General features: G+C 40.1%; 1 protein-coding gene across 2 annotated transcripts; it reads right to left on the bottom strand.

Moving 5' to 3' along the window:
• Positions 1-1,063: 1,063 nt before the first annotated feature.
• On the bottom strand, positions 1,064-15,356 carry LOC108239630 (desmoplakin-like). Of its 2 annotated transcripts, none has more exons than XM_017422435.3 (24): positions 14,916-15,356; positions 14,170-14,254; positions 13,930-14,048; positions 13,658-13,799; positions 12,013-12,138; positions 11,813-11,872; positions 11,554-11,721; positions 11,349-11,453; positions 11,171-11,266; positions 10,958-11,083; positions 10,508-10,660; positions 10,245-10,399; positions 9,852-9,978; positions 9,548-9,734; positions 9,028-9,407; positions 8,724-8,905; positions 8,458-8,596; positions 7,859-8,052; positions 7,592-7,754; positions 7,231-7,314; positions 7,024-7,131; positions 6,769-6,867; positions 5,678-6,640; positions 1,064-4,797 (listed from the first exon to the last, which is right to left on the bottom strand). In XM_017422435.3, the coding sequence occupies exons 1-24, from the start codon at positions 15,155-15,157 to the stop codon at positions 1,585-1,587; spliced, it is 7,416 nt and encodes a 2,471-aa protein (XP_017277924.1). In that variant the 5' UTR covers positions 15,158-15,356; the 3' UTR covers positions 1,064-1,584. The 2 variants fall into 2 exon arrangements, with proteins under 2 accessions (XP_017277924.1, XP_017277923.1); XM_017422434.3 differs by having other exon boundaries at positions 6,143-6,640; positions 14,916-15,355.
• Between the last annotated feature and the right edge of the window lie 7,086 nt (positions 15,357-22,442).

Genomic DNA, 22,442 nt, shown 5'->3' on the forward strand with positions numbered 1-22,442 from the left:
GATGTCCGAACAGCTGACTGTGTGTGCGCTCCTCTCTGCTCCGTCTCCTGTTGCGCAGATTATCATCTCCCATTAGAAGGAAGCTATTTGCTTTTTGGACACTAACCACACCTTAAGATCTGTACGATGAGTTATTTTACTCCAGAACTAGTTAAGGATAATATCTTTGTTTGCACGCCTACTTTCCAAAGTATTTACACTGTAAACCCAGACAAGTTTAATGAACTGAACTGAACTTAAAACGTTTTGGATTCAAATGAATGACTACTGCAGCTCCAGGCCTAATTCAGGTAGCTGAGGATGCAAAGTTGGTTTAGTTTATTTTTATTTTTTAAGTATATAATAACATGAAACTAGTGTGTAATAAATAGAAACTTCTTAAATACTAATACAATCCAATAATAAAAACCAATAAAAATAAATCTGTGCAAATTAAAAGCCTGAAGAAAGCCACTTCAGGATCATCCTCACTGTGGAGAGGAGCAGCATATGAGTTGTTTTATATATATATATATATTATCAATTTGAATAAAATAATTAGCATAAATTTTTGTTTGTTTGTTTTCTTCTCCAAAATATTTCAATTAGCAAAAACTTTTGCCAACATTTCTGCTGCATCTTCAATGCTGGTACTTCTCCTCCATGTAAAACAGAATTTTTCTCTTTTTAATGATGTTCCTTGTTATTATCATTATACTTTTATAAAATAAGGTAACATTGTCTAGGATTATAAAATCAATAGCTATGTCTGTGCAAACCTGCAGTCACCCCTCCACACACACACAAATCATTTCACATCATACACTTGTGTGATCCATAACTTTACCCCTGTTTGTGTCGGTTTATAATAGTTTTTTACAAAAATCAAATATGCTATTTTATGCATTGATGGATTAATCAGAGATGCACATACTTAACTTAAATTCAAGTGTATTATTTTGTTTAAATGTTAAAATGACAATTGTTGCTTGCTACTATAAACTGTTTTTCTAATATAATCAACTTTTAAAGTAAAATGTTCAGTGAAAAATGTTAATAAAGAATGAATGAGTAAAACGATGCATTAAACTGTTAAGACAACTTTATTTGTAATTAAAAAGAAGAACATTTTAAAAGGCATACATTTTTTTTCTTATATGCAGTCCTTTAACAAAAGGACCATAGCAAAACCTCTGCAATTCTGAATAACAGGACATAATTTTCTGAAAAATATATATGTATGAATGATGGTATATTAAACTAAGAATCAGAATCATTCATAGGACTATGTTAGGCCTGAGGTTATAATGAAACTTAAAACAACAACAACAACAACAAAAGAACATATTAAAAGCAAAGTACGTCAAAATAAGCCATTACAAATATTCATTGGTGTTACAAGTTTGTGAATAGCACTCATGACTAAATGTAGAAACACAAAATAAAACTAAACTTAAAGAAAACTACAACCAATTAAATGTATTAATTAAAAAAAGAGATAGAATTTAAGCAATCAAACCCTGCTAAATTTTTTCTTAATAAAATGAAAATGAAACAACTGGAAGTAGTAAAAAACCAAAGTAGTTGGTGTGTAATTGATATGAATTAAGAGTGAATGTTGGAGCTATGGGTGGTACTACTGGATGAGAAGCTGTAGCTGAAGGTAGAGGAATAATCCACACTTCCTCTACGAGACCCGCTCTTGGAACCAACTCTAGAGCCAGAGCGAGACCCTGGGTTTGAGACGTTGTAAGGGCTGCTGATTCCCTTGCTGGATACGGAGGAGGCCTGCAACAACTTCATATTATTGCTGTCCTCCACCATGCAGCCGTCCATGGCTTCTTTGTACGAAATCTTCAGTTTCGTCTTGGGACAGGTCAAGTTTTTCTTGTGGTTGTGTGTATCCTGCAGCTTCTGCGCAGTTTGACCATTCAGCCATCCTTTACGGATAGCTTCTTCAATAGTAATGCAACGACCAGTGCTAGGTTCTATCAGGCCTCCTGTAAGGTACTGAAACTCCAAAAACCTTTGGCCAGCTTCATATGGCAGCCATGTCTCCTTTACTGCCTCGGCTGCAGAAAGCTTCCTTTTGGTTTTCAAATCCTCAAAGCCAATGTAAGCTTTCTGGGCAGGCTTCAGCTTGGCAGCCATGCCTTCATCAATAATGCTCTGATGGACAGCATCTTCGAGCAACAGTCGCTCACCAGTAGCAGGGTTGATGATACCACCTGTGCAAGCCTGTGCCTCCAGCAACCTTTGGGCTGTGATAGTGTCAACAATGCCTCTTCTGAGCCCCTCATCAATAGTTATCTTCTCTAACGTTTCTGTGTCAAATATGGCTGCCACAGGGCTCTGGTCATCCAACATTCCTGGGGGGGAAACTGTAATAGAGATACTATTGAAGCGTTTACGGACAGTAGGAGAAGATGGTGTGGCTTGGGTGGGACTGCTGCAGGTGATCATGTCATCAATGTTGCTGGCTGCAATGGTCATTTCACTGCAGTTGGTTCTGCTGGTAATTTGGTCAGCAAGCTCGGTCAAGGTTAATGTTCCAGCACGATACTGATCTAAAGACTTTTGGTTAATGATATTTTTGTCCAGGCAGTCTTGAATATCATACTGAGTTCCAGTTTTTCTATCCACAATCACTAAACGTGAAGACCCATCTGACCCCTTGATTGTGATTTCTTCCCACTCACACTCCTGCTCTGACAAGTCCAGGAAAGTTTCATAGTCAATTAGCCCCTTGTGGTAGGCCTCCCTGACTGACATTTCAAGTCCTGTATCTGGATCAACAATTACGACACGCCTCTTGCGGAGGACATTGGTGCGGGTCTCCTGTGACTTCTTGGGCTTATTCTTATCTTTGAGTGGCAGGAGAATTAGCCCTGTTTTAGGATCTGTGATGCATCTTTCCTTTAGTTGAAGGTAAGTCAAGTTCTCCTTGGTATTGGGGTCAAAGAACCCTTTAGTATCATCTCCTTCGTAGCTTAAGATCTCATTCATCTCCTCATCAAAATATCCCCTTTTGTAGGCAACAGAAACATCAATACGGTGGCTCTCAACTGGGTCAATAATTCCACCACTGGCAATCTGAGCCTCAAGCAACCGGATTCCATGACCTTTCTCAACAAGTTCTTTCTCAATAGCCTGGAAAAGGGAGATTATCTTCCCTGTAGATGGGTCTTTGTAACCAGTTACTGCCTTTTCTGCAGACAATAACTTATTTTTAAACTCCTTTCCTATAAGACCTCTTTTTGAGGCTTCTTCCACTGTCAAGAAAACATTGTTAATCGGATCAACAATGAAGCCAGATGCAGCTTGAGCCTCAAGAAGCTCCAGGGTGGTTCCTCTCATTAGCAGACCATCACTCATTGCACGATAGAAAGGCAATATTCTGTCTTTGGCCTCATCATAGATTCCTGCAATACAAGTAGAGCCAAAGAGATAGGGCTTTAGCTTGTCTTCAATGTCTTTGCATGAGAGCTTTCCTTGGTTGAGCTTCTGCAGGTCGGTTTCATCAAGCAGTTCAGACTTAATAAGCTCTGACACAGAGACTTCACCACAAATACCTTTCACTGTCATAGGCTTTTCTGGACCACGAAGCAGAAGCAAACCAGACACTGGCTCAACTGTACACTTCCTTCTGAGGTCAGAATAAGTGATCTTCTCTTCTGATGCTGGATCTAGGTAGCAGGTTGGTTTGTTATTCAATGACCTATAGAGATCCTCATCTATAAGATTGTGATCCAAGGCCAGGTCTTTTGGGAGGAACACACTCAGAACTGGGTCCAGTATGCCTCCAACAGATTCTTGAGCCTGCAGCAAACGGATGGTTGTTTCTTTGTCTACATGACCTTGTTTGTAGGGCTGTCCTACTGACAACACCTTGCCTGTGTATGGATCTTTGAAACCTGTGCTAGCTGCTTCAGCTTTCAACAAGACATCTCTGTCTTCTGTGTCCACAATCCCTCTAGAACAGGCTGCATCTACAGGCATCCTGTCATTGAATGCAGGGTCCATTATGTAGCCTGTTGCTGCTTGAGCTTCCAGGAGCATAATGGCACTCTCAGGGCTAAGGAGATTTTTGTGTTTGGCTTCAGTGAATGGCATTTTCCCTTGAGAACCTGTTGTCATTCCTGCAATAATGCCAGTACCCTTCAGACTAAGCTGGATGCCCACTGCAACTTCGTCCACAGTCTTTTTTCCTCTTAGGAGCTCATCAAGGGTAGCTTTACTGATTATACCACAGTCACAAAGCTGATGGGCTGTGACTTTGCGGCGCACCCCATCAAATACAAGCTTTGATGGATCAATTGTTGAGACCTTCTCATCTGTTTGGGTCTGCCTGCACGATGTAGTGGGTCTCTGCTTTAATCTCTGTATTTCTTTCTCAAGGGACTCTCTCTTCAGAGCCAAATCGGATACCTCCTGTTCTGAGCTTAACAGACGGCTTCTGTACCTCTCCTCAACACTTTTCAACTCCCTCATCAACCTCTCAATCTCATTCTTCAAGGACATTCTGTCTCGATCAGCCTTGTCTCTATCTGATTCACACTGTCTAATTTGGGTTTCTTTAAGCTCAAAGTGGGTCTTCATAGAGTTGAACTCTTTAGCTATTGCATTTTTTTCATCTTGTAGCCTTTGTTTGTTACGAATCTCAGTCTCTAGAGTGAGCTTGATGCGAGCAAGCTCGTCTTCTAATCGCTGTAGACTGTTCTTGTCCTGCTCCATTAGCTTGAGTTTGGATTGCAAGCTATCCCTCTGCAGCAGCAGCTCTTTGTATTGGCTTTGGGACTCGTGTACCATCATCGAAGTCTGTGGAGAAATAGGAGAACAGAGCATTGAAATATATATTACTTTGATGCACAGAATATTTACAGATGAAAAAGGAGTCTGGTTCTTTCTACTGTATTTTTGTATACATTTCTTACATGCTAGTTAGTGTGCTGTATTCATTTATGTGATTGTTAATATGGCATGTTGAAAAGGTGAAATGCATGCATACATGAGAAAAGTGCTTGATAAGTAAGTGAACGGTCAATCAAATGCAAACATTGTGATCATAACAGCCATGGACTACATACAAGCACATATAAACAACCATGCTAGCAGCAGTATGAATATTTGTGTTATAAGTATATGAATATGGTATATATATGGTCTTATAAAGGCTTTCATTTTGTTGGTTAAGCTCGTGAATTTGCTGCTGTTCTTGTTGGAGCTTTTGTTGTAGTGTTTTTAGTTCATCTCTCACTGCTGCCAGTTCTTCTTTGGTGACTTTATGATCTCTCGTGCTCTTGTGCAGTGCCTCATTGAGAGCCCTGATATCCTGCTCATACTTTCTGCCGGAGGTTGAGGCCTCGATCTGAACAGATTTCAGTGAGGTAATAGTAGTGGTGTACTCTTTGCAAGTACGTGTCATTCTTTCCACCTCAGCCTCCATTCGCTTTCTACGAGTAAACTCTTCCTGTGTTTCCTTCTTTTGCTTTTCCAGCTCAGCTTCCATCCCATCCAGAGAGCACTGAAGTTCTCGGATACGGCTCTGAAGCTTGGCAGAACTCTGCTCAGCCTTGGTTTTCTCACTTGTCTGCTTTTCCAGCTCCTCTCGAGTGACACGGATCTCCTGCTCAATCACTTTAAGTTTGTTAATTGCTTGAAGATAGGAAGTGTTCTTTAACTTCAGCTCAGCTTCAGCTTGTTTCAGGTGATTAATTTCCAGTTCTAGTGCTCTCCTCTTCTTTCCTTCTTCCTCCAGGTTAAATGTTAGCAGGCTGATCTGTCTGGACTTTTCCTGATTATTTTTGTTGGCCTCCTTCAATTTGAGTTCAGTCTCTTCTCTTTGCTGCTTCAGTGTTCTCAACTGCACCTCCAGCTCACTGCGAATCCTTGTCTCCTGAGTCACTGAGGCCCTCTGCTGGCTAATTTCCTGTTCTGCCTTATTTTTCTGTCCTTCAATATGAGCAATGGACTGGCTCAGTCTCCTGAGTTCCTCCTCTAGTTTCCTCTTCTCAGCAGTGAGTTTCTCAACTTGCAGCTTCAGATCTGCTGTATCTTTCTCCTTCTGTTGTGATGCTTTCAGAATGGTGGTCTTGGTAACGTGGATCTCTGACTCGTATGTCTGTTTAAGTTGATTGATCTCCTGGGTGCACTGTGTTCTTACCTTTGAGATATCTGACTCAGCATTTCTTCGGCGTGCTGCTTCCTCTTCTAGCTGTTGCTTCAGCCTCTCAATTTCTCGCTCCTTGTCCTTCACAACCTTCTCTAAGTCAATCTTCACCCAGTTAACCTCTTCTAGTTCTTTCTGTCTGCGGCGAACAGCTGCCTCATACTCTTCTTGCTGGCTGTTATAACGCTCTTCTGCAAGTCTTCTTTTCCTCTTTTCCTCATCCAGCTGGTATTTAAGGCGGGTCAGCTGGTCGTTAAGATCTTGAATCTGACTCTGTGTGGTTCCCAGGTTCTCCTTGGCAGCATTAACTTGCATTGCTGTGGTTCTCTTCACCTCCTCCATAGTAATGAGTTCATCTTTTGACTGACTGAGCTCTAACTTGTAGCGGGCCAAAGCATCTTCCAGAGATTTATTTTTCAGATTTCGATCCTTGAGGTCATCCTTCAGACGCCTTAATTCTTCTTCTAGCATCTCAATCCTGGTGTTTCTTAACTGAGAACAAAATCAGCAACAAAAAAATAGGTCATTCATTTTTTTCATACTGTGAGATAAAACTATTTTTTTACATTTATGTATAAAAAAATTTATTTTTGGTTGACACAAACAAATCCAGTGCTAACCTTCAATTCTTCCATGTTCTTCAGCAGCTCCCCCAGGAACTTATAGTAATCACTAGATCGGGTAAGGAGCTCTATGTAATGGGCCTGGACATCAGCAGCCTAAGTGGTGAACAAATTCTGGAGTTAATTAGTCATAAATCAAATTGAGCAACCACCTTTTAAGTTTAACAAACAAATCCTAACTAAATAATAATGACAATTATTACTGTTTATAAAATAAATTAGAATAACTTAAAGAAAGATCGCAACTAATACCTCTTGTCTGACCACAGTAGCGGGGGACTGCAGTACAGTTTTCTTAATGGGAACATTAAGCAGAGTTTCCAGTCCTGAACTGTAAGAAGCCAGCTGCAGCTCATAGTCCTGAAAACACCCAACACAATACCATTAGCACCATACTTGATCATGACATCTTGACAATACATGACTTTTCAAAATGTTGATTAAAAACCATGTACTGACCTTAATAGAGGCAGCACAGGTGTCTGCATTTTTCTGCACAGTCTCTACTTTCTCCTTCTTGCCTTTAATTTCATTGTTAAGAACCTGTTGGGGGGGGAGCATTTGTGAGAATTTATAAGCTTTCCTTTAACAAAATGTTTTTTATTTTCTCTATTTTTATTTTTAGAATGTATCTTCAGAACAATTGTTAGCACTTTGCACATTTGATGCACACGGTGACAAAAACTGATTCAGATTACTTTCTGAAGTCTATTTACATGCTCTTATTGATTGTAACTCCTGTCCTGTACATCTACATTTGAAAGCTATTTGGATGTTTTAATTGAAAACAGTAGGATTGTGGAAATGGGAAAACACATGCCTTTTGTTGGCTGAGGTGATCCATTAACATCTGGACATCATTGATTTTAACCATCTGAAGGTTGTCTTGGCGTTTCCTGGCATTGTCTATCCAGTTCTCCGTGGAAGTTTTGTTCTGTTGATATTGTGTTAGATGATTCTTCTGTTTGTCCAAGTCCCACATTCTGAGGTAGAAAGAGGAAGAGGAAGAGGAAGGGGTGGAAGGATGCATTAGTATTTTTTACCAGCAATGACGTGATGTCCATGTTTACTGAGCAGCCGATTGTACCTGTTGTCAATCTGTGTTTGGATGCGACGCCAACGATCACCCATCTGGTTCACCAGTTCTGAATATTTGGACAAATCAACATCGCACTTGTGGAAGGGCTCTGAAATCTGACTGTTCCAGTGAACAGCTTTAGCCAGCTCCGAGTCCATAGATGTCAGCAGGTCACGTCTTTGTTCCAGTTCATTCTTCAAGTGCTTTAATATAAAATCATACAATAAACTTGTTTGATTTACATTCAAACAAAACCGTTTATAATATTAGAATAACTGACTGTTATTCTGTCAATATTCAGTTTACTGTTGAGGCTGAGAACATTATTTAAACTATTGAGTTTTTTTGTTTATTGATTTACAAACCAATAAACCAATATGTCATACTTGCAAAACGATAATGTTAGCAAGTAAACAGTGGTTAAATAAAGAGGGAAATTAAAAAATACCTATTTCTTAACTATATTTATCTAAATTTTACATGGACTAAAATATATATCGCAGCAAAAATAGTAAAATTCAATAACTATGTATATTTCCTGTATTTTAATTGCTAAAAGATATATGTATTTGTAAATCAAATCTAGTCTGAAAAGACTTCATAAAGACCTTTAGTGTGCTTCGATGGTTTTCCAGTTCTAGAGGGTCCAGGGAGCTGGTTTCTCTCTCAGTAAGACGAGCCTCGTGGACTTTAATGATATCCTCAGCCTGCATAAGGCTTTGAAGCAAGGCCTTCAGAGCAGACAGTCTGTTGTAGATGCACAGTCATCATATTAGAACAACAGGCAAAGTCATTAATCTGATTTTAGCTTTTAGATTTTGCAAATAAATTATTAAATTATTTAAAAAATGGTATGTGGTCTAATATAGTGAACCTTTGAACGTAGGCTGCGTAGAGACCCTGCAGGCCTCCCAGTTTCTGGTTGATGATTTCTAGTTCAGAGCGCAGAAACTTGGCCTGTTCTGAGTCTGAAGGAATCCCTTTTAGCTGCTTTGTAATCATCTCTCTCATAGAGAGGTAATCGTCATGAAGCGCCTCCAGATCTTGATGCACACTCTGGAAATAAACATTAAATACTATTCAGTCAAATTATGTGTGGTTAGGAATTTCATGATTTTTAAAATCAATTGTCATGGTCAGCTTTAGAAAATAACTTAAACAAATGTAATATTTCATACCTGCATCTTTTGAATGTGCACCGTGCACTGGTGCACACTGTTTTCCCCCAGAGGAATGTGGAGATGACTGGTGAGGCCTGATTCAGCCATTTCCAGCCGGCGTCGAAGTTCTTGCAGATTGCTGAGCAATGTGAGGCTGATGGTGGACCTGACTGAAGTGGAACTGGTTGAGGTGGAAGGGGCAGAAGTGGAAGTGGCTGAAGCGGCAGTGGCTGAAGTGGAAGAGGCCTTAGTGGAAGTGATGGAGGTGGAAGTGTCGGAGGTGGAAGTGGTTTGAGAGGGTGGCTTTCCTTGGGTCACTGGGGTCTGGGTGACCTTAATTACTGTTGAAGTGTCAGTTGTGACCACCTCTTCTTCCCCTTTAACAACATCCCCTTTGACTAGTGGAAGATTTAAGAAATGTAAGTCAATTATTGAAGGTCTTTCATTGCTGATCTTTAGGCAGTGTTGCAATGCACAAATATTATCAGTCGGTTTGTAACATTTGTTTAAAAGTAAGACAAAAATGTTTTCTACTCACCGTAAGTAGGCAGTTGGATAATCAGTGTATCATAGTGCTGTTGGGCTTTGTCAAATTGACCCTGTATGGTTTTCCGTTCTTCTTCTCCAAACATTTCAGAACCTTGACTGGTACGCAGGAACTCCTGGTAGTGAGTCTCCAGTCTTTTGATGATACTGCGGTACTCGTCAGGACGCATCTTGGCAAGCTGCCAGAAAGTCACGGGTTACGTTAAGCATGAGACAGTATTCCAGTTAAAAAATGGAAATGGAAGCAAACTCAAAATTACTTTCATGATTTAGGGGAGTAACGTGTGACTTCTTACCATACTGGCAGTGAGGGAGTTGATGTATTGCAGGTCTTTGAGGCAATACTGCCATGAGATGAGACTTTTGATGTTAATGTAGAGCTGATTCCAAACACCCAGGATAGCTTCATAATACTGCTCATTTCTGAAAACAGGACACATAATCATTTACTGCTCAATGTTCATTTACTGGACATAAAAGAAGAAATGGCAAGACATAATTTACCACATTCCTTGTACTGTAATATAATAAAAATATTATAAGTTTTGATACAACAAAACCTAAAACATAAAATCTGCCTCAAAAAAATTAGTTAAATTAAATTAAAACAGGTTTTGTATGTTTTAGTCAAACAAGAGTTTCTCATATTATGTTTGATTTGCCTTCGTCTCCATCATCATGGTTCTTACTTGTTGGCAAGTCCGATGCTGAGTGGGTTTGGAGGTGGGATGAGCAGGCACACGGAGGGAATCAACATGTCGAGACCTCCAGGTCCTGTCACAAGCCACTTGCTGCGCTGTGAGTTGTCTTTCAGAATTCCTTCATTCCCTTTTAATATACCCTTCTGAAACACAAAATATTCTACTGAGTTTGGATTGTGATATTTCCTTTCACACTCAGTGACTCTATGTCTAATTAGGTGTGTGAGGAAGAGAAGAATCACATGTCCCACCTGGTCCTGTTTAAAGTCACACAAAGCCTGAACCATGATGGGGTTGTTGGACTTCTCCTCGGGGTTGCGAGGTTTCAGTCTGACAATCGACTTTGACTTGCTGACCAGACTCTGGACCTGTCTCTTGTTTTCCATGATCCGTTGTTTCTCTGACTGGGTTTAAAAAAAAAAAAGAACAGCCAAATCATTTTAAAGGAGTTCAACTAAGTTACTGGCACAAAAACCTTGACAAGTTCAATTTTCTTATCAGTCCAAGTATCAAACTCAACAAGATAAATCCAGACACGTTGATGAATTTCATTAAAAATCTTCTAACTAGTTCATCAGATGTAAATTTTCAACAGCTACTCCACCTAACAAAATAATTACTTTATTTTATGCATCTTAACAGCAGCAGGGAAACGCACAAAGGTATGTGTTGGACCTAAAAGGAACAGAATGTAATGATACCTCCAGGTTTTTCAGGAGATCAGCGAGGTTTTCCAGCGTGGTGCTCTTGTTACAGACAAATCTGTTTCTGATTGCCTCGTGTTGTTTCTGAAGTTTAGCGTAAGTCTCATTCGCATCCTTGAAAAACTGGTGATAGACATAAAAATAAGGTTTACGTTAAAAGGTAAAGGACACAGGACTTGATTCAGACAAAGATCAGGTTGGGGAACTAACTTGGCTGTAGGCAGAGTTCTCCTTCAAATGAACATCAATGCACTTAGTGATCTGGAGAAGCCAGCTCCACTGGGTCTGTAGGGTGTCCATGTAGGCCTGAGGGAGCACACAGTCAATACAAAACCAAGAAAACAAGCTGTTTTAGATAAAGGAGGAACTCCAGAATACATTACAATACCTCAATCTTATCTGAAGCAGGATGGTTGTTGCTCAAGAGGCCATCTGCTTTCTGCTTCAGTTTGTTTAGATCCTTCTCCTTCTCCTCCAAGTCCCTCATCAGCTTCTGTTGGATAAACAGAAATCAAAGAGCCACAAATGTCACACCGCAGGCTTCGACAACCAATAGACGTAAAGAAAGAAAGGACTCAGTCAGAGATTCTCACAGAGTAGCTCTCCTGCTTCTTGGGGATGTACAGGTCGATGTCGTTATCTCCCCAGTCAAACACAAGCTCCGCTTCCTCCTTTTCATTCACCCACATGATGGCTTGAGAAATCTCATCAATGATGTTCTGGAGGTCCCGTAGCTGATTCAAGCGAGCGTGGGACATTTTCTGTCACAAAAATAAAGCTAATTTATGAAGAGAATAAAAACGTAATAAAAGGTAATGATGCACAAAACTTCAGGAAGACTTTTTGCTCTACCTGCAGGTTGTCCCATTCTTGGTCCAGGGTGGTGAGGTGGTACTTATCACCCACTGACATCTAAAAAAGTAAAATATCAGGCCTTAATTCCCATGTTGTGTAGACAACCATCCCCTTAAGAAACTACATCAGGGCAAAACCGAGATGAAGAAAAAAAAAATTGAGGCAACAGGGAACAAAGGCAGAAACAAAATGCTTACCAGTTCATTTTTGGCACGCTCTACTTCTTGGCTTCTATGGAGGGAGCTGTGAAATTTGTTGTGGGCTGTAATCTGGCTGTCTATGGTGTTAGTGTCTTCTCCCCATGGAGATGTCTCAATGATACGCTAGAAGGTGCAAAACAACAGCTTAGTGCTTTGGATATTGTTTTTCACATTTCTTTGGAGAACAGCTTACTTAACATGACCACATCTGAAAGTACAGACAAGTTTTCTAAACTCCAGACTCTGTCTTTACTGCTTTGCTCCAATGTTAATTCATTTTTTTTTCTTCTGAGGACCACCATTATGCAGCAGGCATAAATCAAAGTTTAAAGCAAAGGAATTAGATGGATAGTGATTTTAGAACACAAATAATATTTTTGAGAGTAATAAAGTAATTGTTTTTGCTGTACTTACAGGTTTCATTAGTCTTTTATTAGACTATGCAAATGTCAGTAGTTTCAGGATATTCCCTTTAATGAGTTTCTGTCTGTCTTGTTTATTATTTATTTTGCCCTCTAGGTGTCAGCATATAATCATTATGCTATTATTAAGCAGGAAACTATTTCAACTATGTCCTCCTTGTTTGCAGCCCTCCACACTGATAGGAGTTTTGCCAACAAATAACCTCAGCCCGTCCCTGTTCTGTACTCTGCATACATTTTTCACCCCGTCTCTCGCAAGGCTTTTGTTCTCTCGCCACTCCCTTTTCCCCTCAAGAATTCTTGCCTGCAGCTACAGGCGAGAAGCATGAATTCTGGTAACGAGGGTAACGTCTGACTGCAAAACATCAACAGAGTTACCCTCAAGATGTCTGAATGATCAATAATGTAAATCGATAGAGCGTCGAGTAGTAGTTCTCTAGTTTGTACTTAAAGTACAACTTGTGAAACATGCCGTAACAGTATAAACATGACTGATGAGATTCAGATGGGCGAGGCTGACAGTGGTGACAGAATAACAGGGTGTGTTTCTGGGAAGGTGGAGCGTTGAGGAGTATGTGAGTGTAGAAGGGCGTTTTCCCATGAAAGTGCTAGAGGTCGAATGAGCTGTCCTGTTCCTCAAGAACTGACTCCAAGGAGAGTGTAACATATCACACTCCTTTCTCTTTAGCTTCCAAAAGCTCCTGTATTACGGCTGCTCCTTCCCTCTACATTTTCTCTTTAAACTCTTGTCTCTGCGAGCTTCCTGAAATGGCAAAAGGCTCTCCGTCCTGTTCTTTTGTTTTAATCCTCCTGAGTTTCTGCTGGCCTCTTTCACTCTTGGATCAGATTTTGGCAGCAAGCCCAGATGGTTTCGGTTACTTTAGGGTAGGATAAGTGATAGGCTAAACGCCTCACCCCCTCCACCTCCCACTGCACACTAGTTTATTGGATTTTATTCACATGCAGGTACAAAAAAAAAAAAAAAACTCAGCCAGGGCCTAGAAGTTAATCATTGTTTGATCTCCGATTTAGCTCACATTTACTGGTGGCACGGTCACTAAACGCAGCAAATAAAGATGCTGGTGCAAAAGCAAAACAATGACTTGTTAGTAAGAAGCAAGAATGAACAGTTTTGTTCAACTTGTTTTGTGGAGAAAGGCCTTTCAAACCAGACAGAGTAGTTTAGCAAAAGGTCGCTTTATGTTCTTGAAAGAGCTCACCTTTTGTTGGGTGATCCAGGCCAAGGCGTTGTTATAGAGCCTCTCCCCCTCGCTGCCCACACTGACTCTCTTCACTCTCATAGTCCCAAATCCGGAAAGTTTCTGCTGGGTAACAGCGAGCCACTGCTGAAACTTCTCGACACTGCGGAGATGCACAAATAAGGAAAGCACTCAGTAAATCTTCAAAGCGGAACCCTAATTGTGCCGCTTGAAAGCGCTCTTTGGGTCTGAAGTCCCATAAATGCACAATGGAAGGCTGTGTTTTGTCTTACTTTTTGAAAACGTCACTTTGAATGCGCATCTCTTGGAGCTCTCTGCCGCAAAATATCAGCTTGTCAATTGATTCTGCAGCCAAGACCAAAAACTTTTCTGCCTCAATGGGGGGGCCTCCCTGTAAAACAGAAAGGATACTGTTGTCTATGTGTGCCCTTTAAAAAAAAATCCTCCAAAAAAGCTAGTTCTTTTTGTTTTTAGAAGTCAGTTATGTTGAGTGTGATACGTGTTTTACTTACACTGTTGAGGACTAGATTTGCTTTCTCCAGGTATTCCTGACATCGGCCTGTCAGAAACATCGCTTTCTCTTGAACACCATGCACACTGCACGTAAAGAGAAAATGATGTTGTTTTCATTTGTACAAATAAAACAAAAGTAGTGATTGCAAAACAGATACGGTTATCATGGGCAATGGGTTACTGAGACGTATTTTTATTTGTGTTAATGATCACCATCTAAAGCCTAAACAGGAAAGCAGCAAAGCTTTTCAAAGTTAAAGCATTGCGACATATTCAAAATACTGAGTAGTTGGATTTTTAATCCAACTGCACAGTTGTTCTGTGAATTTGAAAGTTGGGCTAAAAAGGTTAGAAAAGTAAAAAAAAAAAAAAAAGGTTAAGAAAATATGTAGAAAATGTAAAAACAAAACAGCAAGCTTTTCAATCACATTTTAGGCAATGGATTAGGAATAAAAAAAATAAATAAATAAAAACTAGGATTACTCTGATATGTTCCACTAGAACAAGCAGGAAAATTACTCTTGTAGCAAATTTTTGGTTAGGACAGACCTGAGAAATATTTAACTGACATCACAGGTCAACACTGCTGTGCTGTCAAGGACATTTTTTTTTCTTTGTTTGTTTTTTTCAGCAGTTCAGCAGATACACATTAGAATAAAACAGGAAGTTTACAGCCCTATCACATCATTTCCCTTAATTTCCCTTTCCTGGGGCCTACAACAGGTATATATCTGTGCGCTCTTACTTCACTGCTTGATGAAACGACTGCTTGGTCCATCCGCCGCCGCCTCCTCCACCACCACCGTGCATGGAGCTCCTGGTGAAAGTGGTGGTTTGGTAGTTGCTGTAGCCCCCGTCCATCGGTGGCATGTCGGCCTGGTAGCCGTTTCCACTCAGGAACACGTCGTTCCTGTAGGTCAGATCCGGCCGGGAGCTGCTCCTCTGCCCCAGAGTGTGCAGACGGCTGTTGGAGCCGTACATGCTCATGGCTCCGCTGGTTGTTTTCGTAAAGTTTGTTGTTGTTGTTTTAATAGTTTTGTCGTCTTTCTTCCCCTATCTTTCTTTTTCTGTTTTTTTTTTCTCTCTCCCCTGCTCTGCTGTCCCGAACAGCGGACGGTGCGCGCGCCTCCCTCCGCCCGTCTCCTGTTGCGCAGATAATAGTCTGCGCGCTCTGCGCTGAATAGACGGAAGCTGCCTGCTTTTTTTTGGGACCCAAACCACACCTTGCCCGTGTTTACGAAACACTGCAGCCCTGTGTGTGGGAACGTCTGCCCTGTGTTTCAGATTAGGCTGAATTCCTTTTAGTGCAGCAACAACTAGTCGACCGAGCTGTGATGAAACACTAATTATCCGCCAAACAACCCATCTGCTCCATTTCACCATTTAACACTGGCAAAATGGCTTCAACCTTTATCAGAACGTCTCAGTCATTTGAATTAGTTGTGCTAAAGCTGTATGAAGTTATTGCCTTTTCTTTTCTTTTTTTTATTTTTTATTTAATGCGTTCTGCACCTCCTCCATAGCTGCCTTTATCACAGATAGTTCAAATGAAAGGATCAGCAGTTTATGTTAACTTTTTATGCAAAGCTCTTGGAGCCTTTGGGAGTATGTGCTGTGAAAAACTCCCAGCTCCAACCAAGCCAAATTCTAGCTTAATAGCTCTAAAATTGGCTGAGTTGTAGCCATTTTCTTTATTATTTTTTTGCGTTTTCTAAGTTCAGATGGCTGTGGCGGCCATCTTGAATTGGGCTGGCTCCAAAAGTTAATCAGCTGTAGAGAAATATCTAATGATAATTTCCTGGAAGTTTCATTCAAATCTGACCAGTAGTGCTTGAGATATTTTGGCATCAAGCAGACCCCACACACAGACCGGAATAACAGGGAATTGTCATGTTTTTTTTGTTTTTTTTTGACTAAATAGTTCTCGCTCTGTTCTTTATTTGTTCCCACAACCCAAACGGCCACGGTGTCAAAAGGTTTTATTTAGTTGAAGCCTTGGCGGCCAAATCCAGTTGGAACAAATTAATGGCTGCAGCAGCCAACACATTTCACCCGCAGTGGCGTGAGAGGAGATAATGGCTCCACGAAGAATCTGTCATCCCGAGGTCAACATTCTTGAGGTCAAACAGGGTCAGTGTGAGTGTTTGGTGTTTCTGAGCCCTCTCTTGAGCTGCCAACCAAGTGTGAGCGAGTAAAAGGTGTTTTTGTTTTGGTTTGTTTTTTTTCTTTAATTATTATTTACTTTCCTTTCTCTTTCCGCATACATGGCTGACATATAACTCTCCTTTGTCTGCGCACGGCACTAGTAAGGGTGTGTAAACTTTAAAAAGTGAAGGGGTGGGTCCAGTATAAAAATGCTGACATAAGTTCTAACAATAGGCCTGACTTTAGAGGGATTTTAACTGATTGTGCAGAAGAAGATTGTAAAAAAAAAACCAAGAAGATACAAGAATCTCCAAACTAAAGCTCCACTCATTGGATTCTTTTTTAGACTAAAGATTTTCAGTTTACCAGGGAAGGAAACAAAATTAGATTCTGCTGACGTTTTGCCCCTCTGGTGCATTTTAGCCACAATCCATGACCCACCTTTGCACAGTTAGGTCACAAAATCACAGCGAGGTGTGAGAGCAGAGGGGATGGATTAGACAGAGGATGGCGAGACACTGCCGCAGGTAAAAACAGAATCAACGCCACTTTCCATTTATTACGCTTTGAAATGCTTCTTTGTCTCCTTCCCACTCGTTAAATGTCAGCTCACCGTTACTCAGACCGTGCTAAATATGAGTGTATCATTCATTAGTTAATGTCATATAGTCATATAGTTTTTGTAATAGTTTCTTTAAAAGCCACCAGTGCCAAAGACACACCAGGAGGCACGCCCACTGAGAGGCTTTGCTTTATCTTGTTGTTTTTAACGATCCGTTTTCTTAACAAAGATACCGCAAGACTAAACATGTAAAAGTTTCCAAGTCACAGTTCTCATGCCAAGTCAAATTGAGCGAATACTAGGGTACAGAGGTTTGCTGGAAAATGTGAAATTTATATGTTAAAAAAGGCTAGGGGCGTTCTTTTTTAACACTAGCAGAAAGAAAAACTATTTTGGCCTCTCACAAAACGAGCTAAACTCAATCCTTTACAGCTTTCCTTTTTCTTTTTTTGGGACGCCTGTTCAGGTCTAAAGAGAAAGTAAAAGCTTTGATTAGGGTTCCTTTAGCCTCTTGGATTTAATATTTAACTTCATGTTTGCTTTTCGTGTGTCCTGCTACGTTCGCTGGTCACAGAGAGCAGATTTTGGTTTGTTTGGTTTTTTTGCACACACAATTTCACCTCTCAGGCACCTGCAACACAAAAAAAAGTCTACAAGTACAGCTTGCGACACAAAAAGCTTCTTAACGTAAATTTGATTATTCAGCAGCAGTGAAAGAGGCCAACTCCCGGGTTACCAGTGACTGAACACATCGTGAATCACGCTGACATTTACACACGTATTAAATTATTACCAGACGCTGATCCTGACATCATCCACTGACTAAACTGGGGGAGAACATCCTGACAGCTGGTTTCGTAGACTGCAGGCAGCTCGCATTGTCTTGTTTATTAATGTTGTGTTCTAACAGCTGGCTCCTCGGGCCCTCCACGCTTTTCTATTCCAATATGGGAAAGGTGGCGCTCCTTCAACCGGCTTCAACCAAATCAAAAGAAAATGGGTCGAAAAGGTTCCCAGTTAGAGGTCATAAAAACATGAACTACTTGTTTTTTAAACTCGTGGATTGCAAAACATTAAAGAAATTGGGTTTAAAATGAGCTTTGAGGAGCCCTTTTTAATGAAATCTACTGTAATAACCAGGGCCGGATGTTGCCTCCTCCTCAGGTCTTTGAACTCTCTTTTTTTCTGGAACATACCAGAGGAGTGAGCAGCACAAAAACAGGAGGTGTTTTGAGGATACTCTGCATGTGTGCTGAAGGTAGAAAGCATTTACAGATATCTAGCAGAATGTTAGGTGAAACAACGAAAAAAAAACCCACCAGTGCCACCAAAAGTTGCCATAATGGAAACACGCAGGCTCTGTATCTTTATGGCTTTAACAGGGGGGTCAAAGATCAGATGTGGCTTCATGAGAAAAGAAAAAAAGGCATTGAAGGAGATTTGGAAGCTTTTATAATCTTATCTGAAAGTTACTGAAGGCTCTTTGATGCATGTGTAAGTTTTCTTTGGGTGAATGTGTGTTTTAACTTAGTAAATGTACATAACCTGTAAATGATTCTGTTTTCTTAACTTATCTAATCCAAAACTATTCCCGAACTAATGAGCCGTAACATGCTATCTGTTTGACTTTTGATCCCAATCTCACTGAAAGCTCAGAGCCTCTGTTTTATGGCTAGATCTCATTTTACAAAAAATTTAAAAATAAAAATCCTTTTTATTTCATTAAATATTTATAAGGTTGTATCTTGTAACCAAGGACAGCGTTAACTCTGGTTCACACCTTTATCTGAGACTTTTTTTTTCTTCTTCACATAACAGTCTTGAATTACTCACTGAATAGTAAAAGCTACAGACACACCTTGTCTTTTTTATTTTTCTGCCTCTCTCTGTGTCTTTTCCACCTCACGGGTAACCGGTTTATGACACACAGAGACAGACAGATAAGACAACACTTTCATGTCCGTGCCCGTACGCACCAACAGACTGGGCTTGACTCAGAACATTGCTTCGGGGCGGATCCCGGACACACCTGTATCGGTCGCTAGGCAGTGCAATTAGAAAGCCTGAGTGACGACTGCGACGCGACCGTGCAGCTGTGCGATCCTTTCTGCTGGCACAGAAAGTGTGTCACTTCTTTGACACGCACGTCAGTAAAAGCAATGCCACAGTTTTTAAATAAAACATGATAAAACTTGTATAAATAACTTCTGGACTGTCAGATCTCCTGGCTTTTTTTTAACTGTGGAACAATCTGCTTTTTCACATACGGACATCACCAAAACTTATTTAAAAGTCTCATTTTCATTTCTTGGTGTTTAAACCAAACCGAGTTGAGATATCTTTTATTTCTTTTTTAGCCTGTACTTTAATCGTAATTTAATATTGTTCTTTTATTAATATGTATTATTTCTTACTTGTACATTCCTGAACTTTATCCTGTTTGTGTACAGCACTTTGGTCAACACCTGTTGTTTTTAAACGTGCTCAGAAATAAATGTGGCTTTGACTAATATTCAAAAATCTTACTCTTTTTTTTAATTTTCCAGATTCCTAAATTTCCAAGCAAAAACAAAAGAAAAAGGCAAGAAAATATTTATATTCAGTCATATATTTGAGTATTTTTTAATCAGTGCATTTTTACACAATCTTGAAGCAACATTACAAAAATACAAACTTGCAAATGCCAGAACAGCAGTGTTATTACTCTCATCCACCTGCAGGGGTGATCAGTGCATAACAAACAGCTACTAGACACCTAGAGTAAGAGTTCACTTAGCATTTCTAAGGCGGTTTGTTCACTTCCAGTCTTTAATGATTTAATGTGCAACATGTATGTGTCAGCTATCAGATTTAGTCTCAGCTGGGAGGTTTAAATTGTAACATTCTGAGGCTTTTGTTTGTTTGACAACTGTCAAAACAATCAGAATCACTTTATTGCCATTGCCAGTTAGCAGCCTAGGAAATTATTTTGGTGTAATGGTGCAAATAAAACAACGAGCAACAAAAGAAAGAGTAGGAAAAGCCTCAAATAGATAAGCAAATAAATACATGCCTTAATTGAATCTATTTGGAAACTTGTGGAAATAAAACAAACGTTCGCTTATTGGGGTAGAAGGAAACACGTGTAATGACCCACTTTGGCCAGAAGAGGGAAGCATTGCTGAAAGCATGTGTTGATGAAAGACTCTCAGTCACACAGTGACAAAATCCAGCTGATCCCAATTCCAACAAGGAATTGCTAAATCTAACGCAACAGCCTTAGAGAAAGCTTAAATTAAGACAGCATGTACTTCCATCAAATTTGAGTGTTTAAATAAAACGCATACCTAAATAATTCAGTCACGCGTTGTCATCCTGTGTCTTTGTAATGTTTACGATCACCTGTTTCATGACAGGTATTTTGGAAAGGAGGAGAAGCAAAGGTGAAACAATAATAACTTTTGCAGCTGTGCATGCTGCGAAATTAGATAAGTGTAGAGCAAAATTCATTAATATGCCTGATTTTTTCCCCAGTTATTTCAAGTCTAAATTTCCTCTGGGAGGGCCTTTAATGATTATACTTTTAGGATTCCATAAATTCTATAAGTACGCAGGCACAGATGGATGTTAAATGATACAAGCTAACATTCTTCCTCTAAAGTACCTTTTGTTTTTATAAGTGGTTAAAGGAGGTAATCTGAGCCTATTCTCTTTTCTAACAGTAAACAAATAATTTGTTTAGTAACTTGTTTCATCTCTACAAGCAGAAAAATCTATCTTTTTAAAATTCATTTTATAATCCTTAAGGCACATAAAATGAGATAATAACCTGATCTTTGTGTAAAACTTTTTTGGAAGTTTCTGACACAACGCAAAAGACATTTTCGAAAGCCTTGGAGAAACTGTCGCTGACGCTCATCAGATTGGGAAGAAGTTACAAAGTGTCCACTGATGCACAGCAGAGTGGATCCACGAGGGACAGGAAAAACCCAGGGCCAAGATGTCATCGGCCCGAAACGTGGGCAAGCAGAAGACAATGCTTAATGGTATCTGAGGTCACAGATGTTACCAAGGGTGACTGCTCGCCAGCCTAATGGATGTCTCAGACTGGGAAAGGCTGATGAGTCCAGCAGCAGGACAACTGAACAACGTCTGAGTGTCTGACAGGACAGCGAGAAGGAAAGTCCCTGCTGTCCACCTGCAGCTTCCTGAAGATCCTGTCATTCACGTTACAGCCGCTTACCTCAGGTCCACATATCATTACCACTTACATTTATTCACAATTGGATGGTTATTTTAATGAATTATGACCAACTTGGTTATTTTGTCTTATTTAATTAAATTAAAAAAAGCTTTTAATACATTTTAGGCCACATTTACAGCTACAGCAAGCTTTCTTTCTCTTAATCCTTTCACATACTATCAAATTACTTTGCCAAGAGGGTAAACAATCACTCAAAAACTAACTTAATGTACTTTTACCTAAATGTGAAGGCAAAATAAAACAACCAAGGTTTGTTTAGTTCTCACACATTTAACTGCTTTCCTAAAGCTTCTGGATTATTAAAACCAATGGACCTACAAGTTTGCATCTCATAATAAAATATGTGCCCTTAATTATCATTATTTTTGTTCTTATTAGCGGGGGATTGAGACAGTAAATTATGTTTTTGAAAGAATTTTTAAAAAAAAAGAAAAAAAAAGTGGGAATACCAATATGACAAATAGAAAGAAAATACCCTCCTCAGAGAACATGAAGGTGTTAGAGATTCTGGCCCTGATCTGAACATGTTAAAGGTTAATCTGTCACAAATATAAAACAAACTAATTCTTTATTTTGACGTTTTTGCTTCCTTTCTCATCTGTTTATTCAAAAGGTTGTCCTCCACAGTTGCCTGGGCAGATGTTTGTAATGGGCGGGACTTACACCTAGGCTCCGCCCACCTCTTGTTTACAGGATATCATGGTGTATTTTAATGATTTGGATTTTTTCAAAATTAGGCTTACAGTGGTTTACAGTTATAGTGGATTGTAAGCCTATCTATTTGACAACTCCTCCAATAGTGGCGTAAAAAAGGTTTTATCTTAATTTTTTTTTTTGTTGTTGTTGTTTTCCCGGAGCTCGTCGGTGGTTCCTGGAGGCCATGTTGGAGTCAGGACTCTACCTGTGGGCAGGTGTGTTACCTGTGACTTACCCAGGAAGCGCCTGCGTCAGCTGAGGAACAAGGAAAACAACGGAATGAACTTGGAAGTTAGTTTCCCCAATAATCCGTTTGAATCTGAGGGCTTTTATTGTTTAGTATATATATATATATTTTTTTTTTCAGCCGGCCCACAGCTTCTCCCCCCTGCGCGTGCTTTTGGTGTCGGACGGGACGCGACAGGGGGGGGCGCTTCCTGCCATCCAGATAATGAGGAGGTGCGTCTTATTTCCACTCCACTGATTGACTGCGCACCGCCACAGAGAGGGAACTAGGGGGTGGAGGGGGGAAGCATTGACGCATTGTAGAGTCGACAGGGGTGGAGGGACGGAGGTGTGAGTGTGTGTGTGTGTGTGTGTGTGTGTGTGTGTGTGTGTGTGTGTGG

Source organism: Kryptolebias marmoratus, linkage group LG20 (assembly GCF_001649575.2).
Source record: "Kryptolebias marmoratus isolate JLee-2015 linkage group LG20, ASM164957v2, whole genome shotgun sequence".
Taxonomy (NCBI): domain Eukaryota; kingdom Metazoa; phylum Chordata; class Actinopteri; order Cyprinodontiformes; family Rivulidae; genus Kryptolebias; species Kryptolebias marmoratus.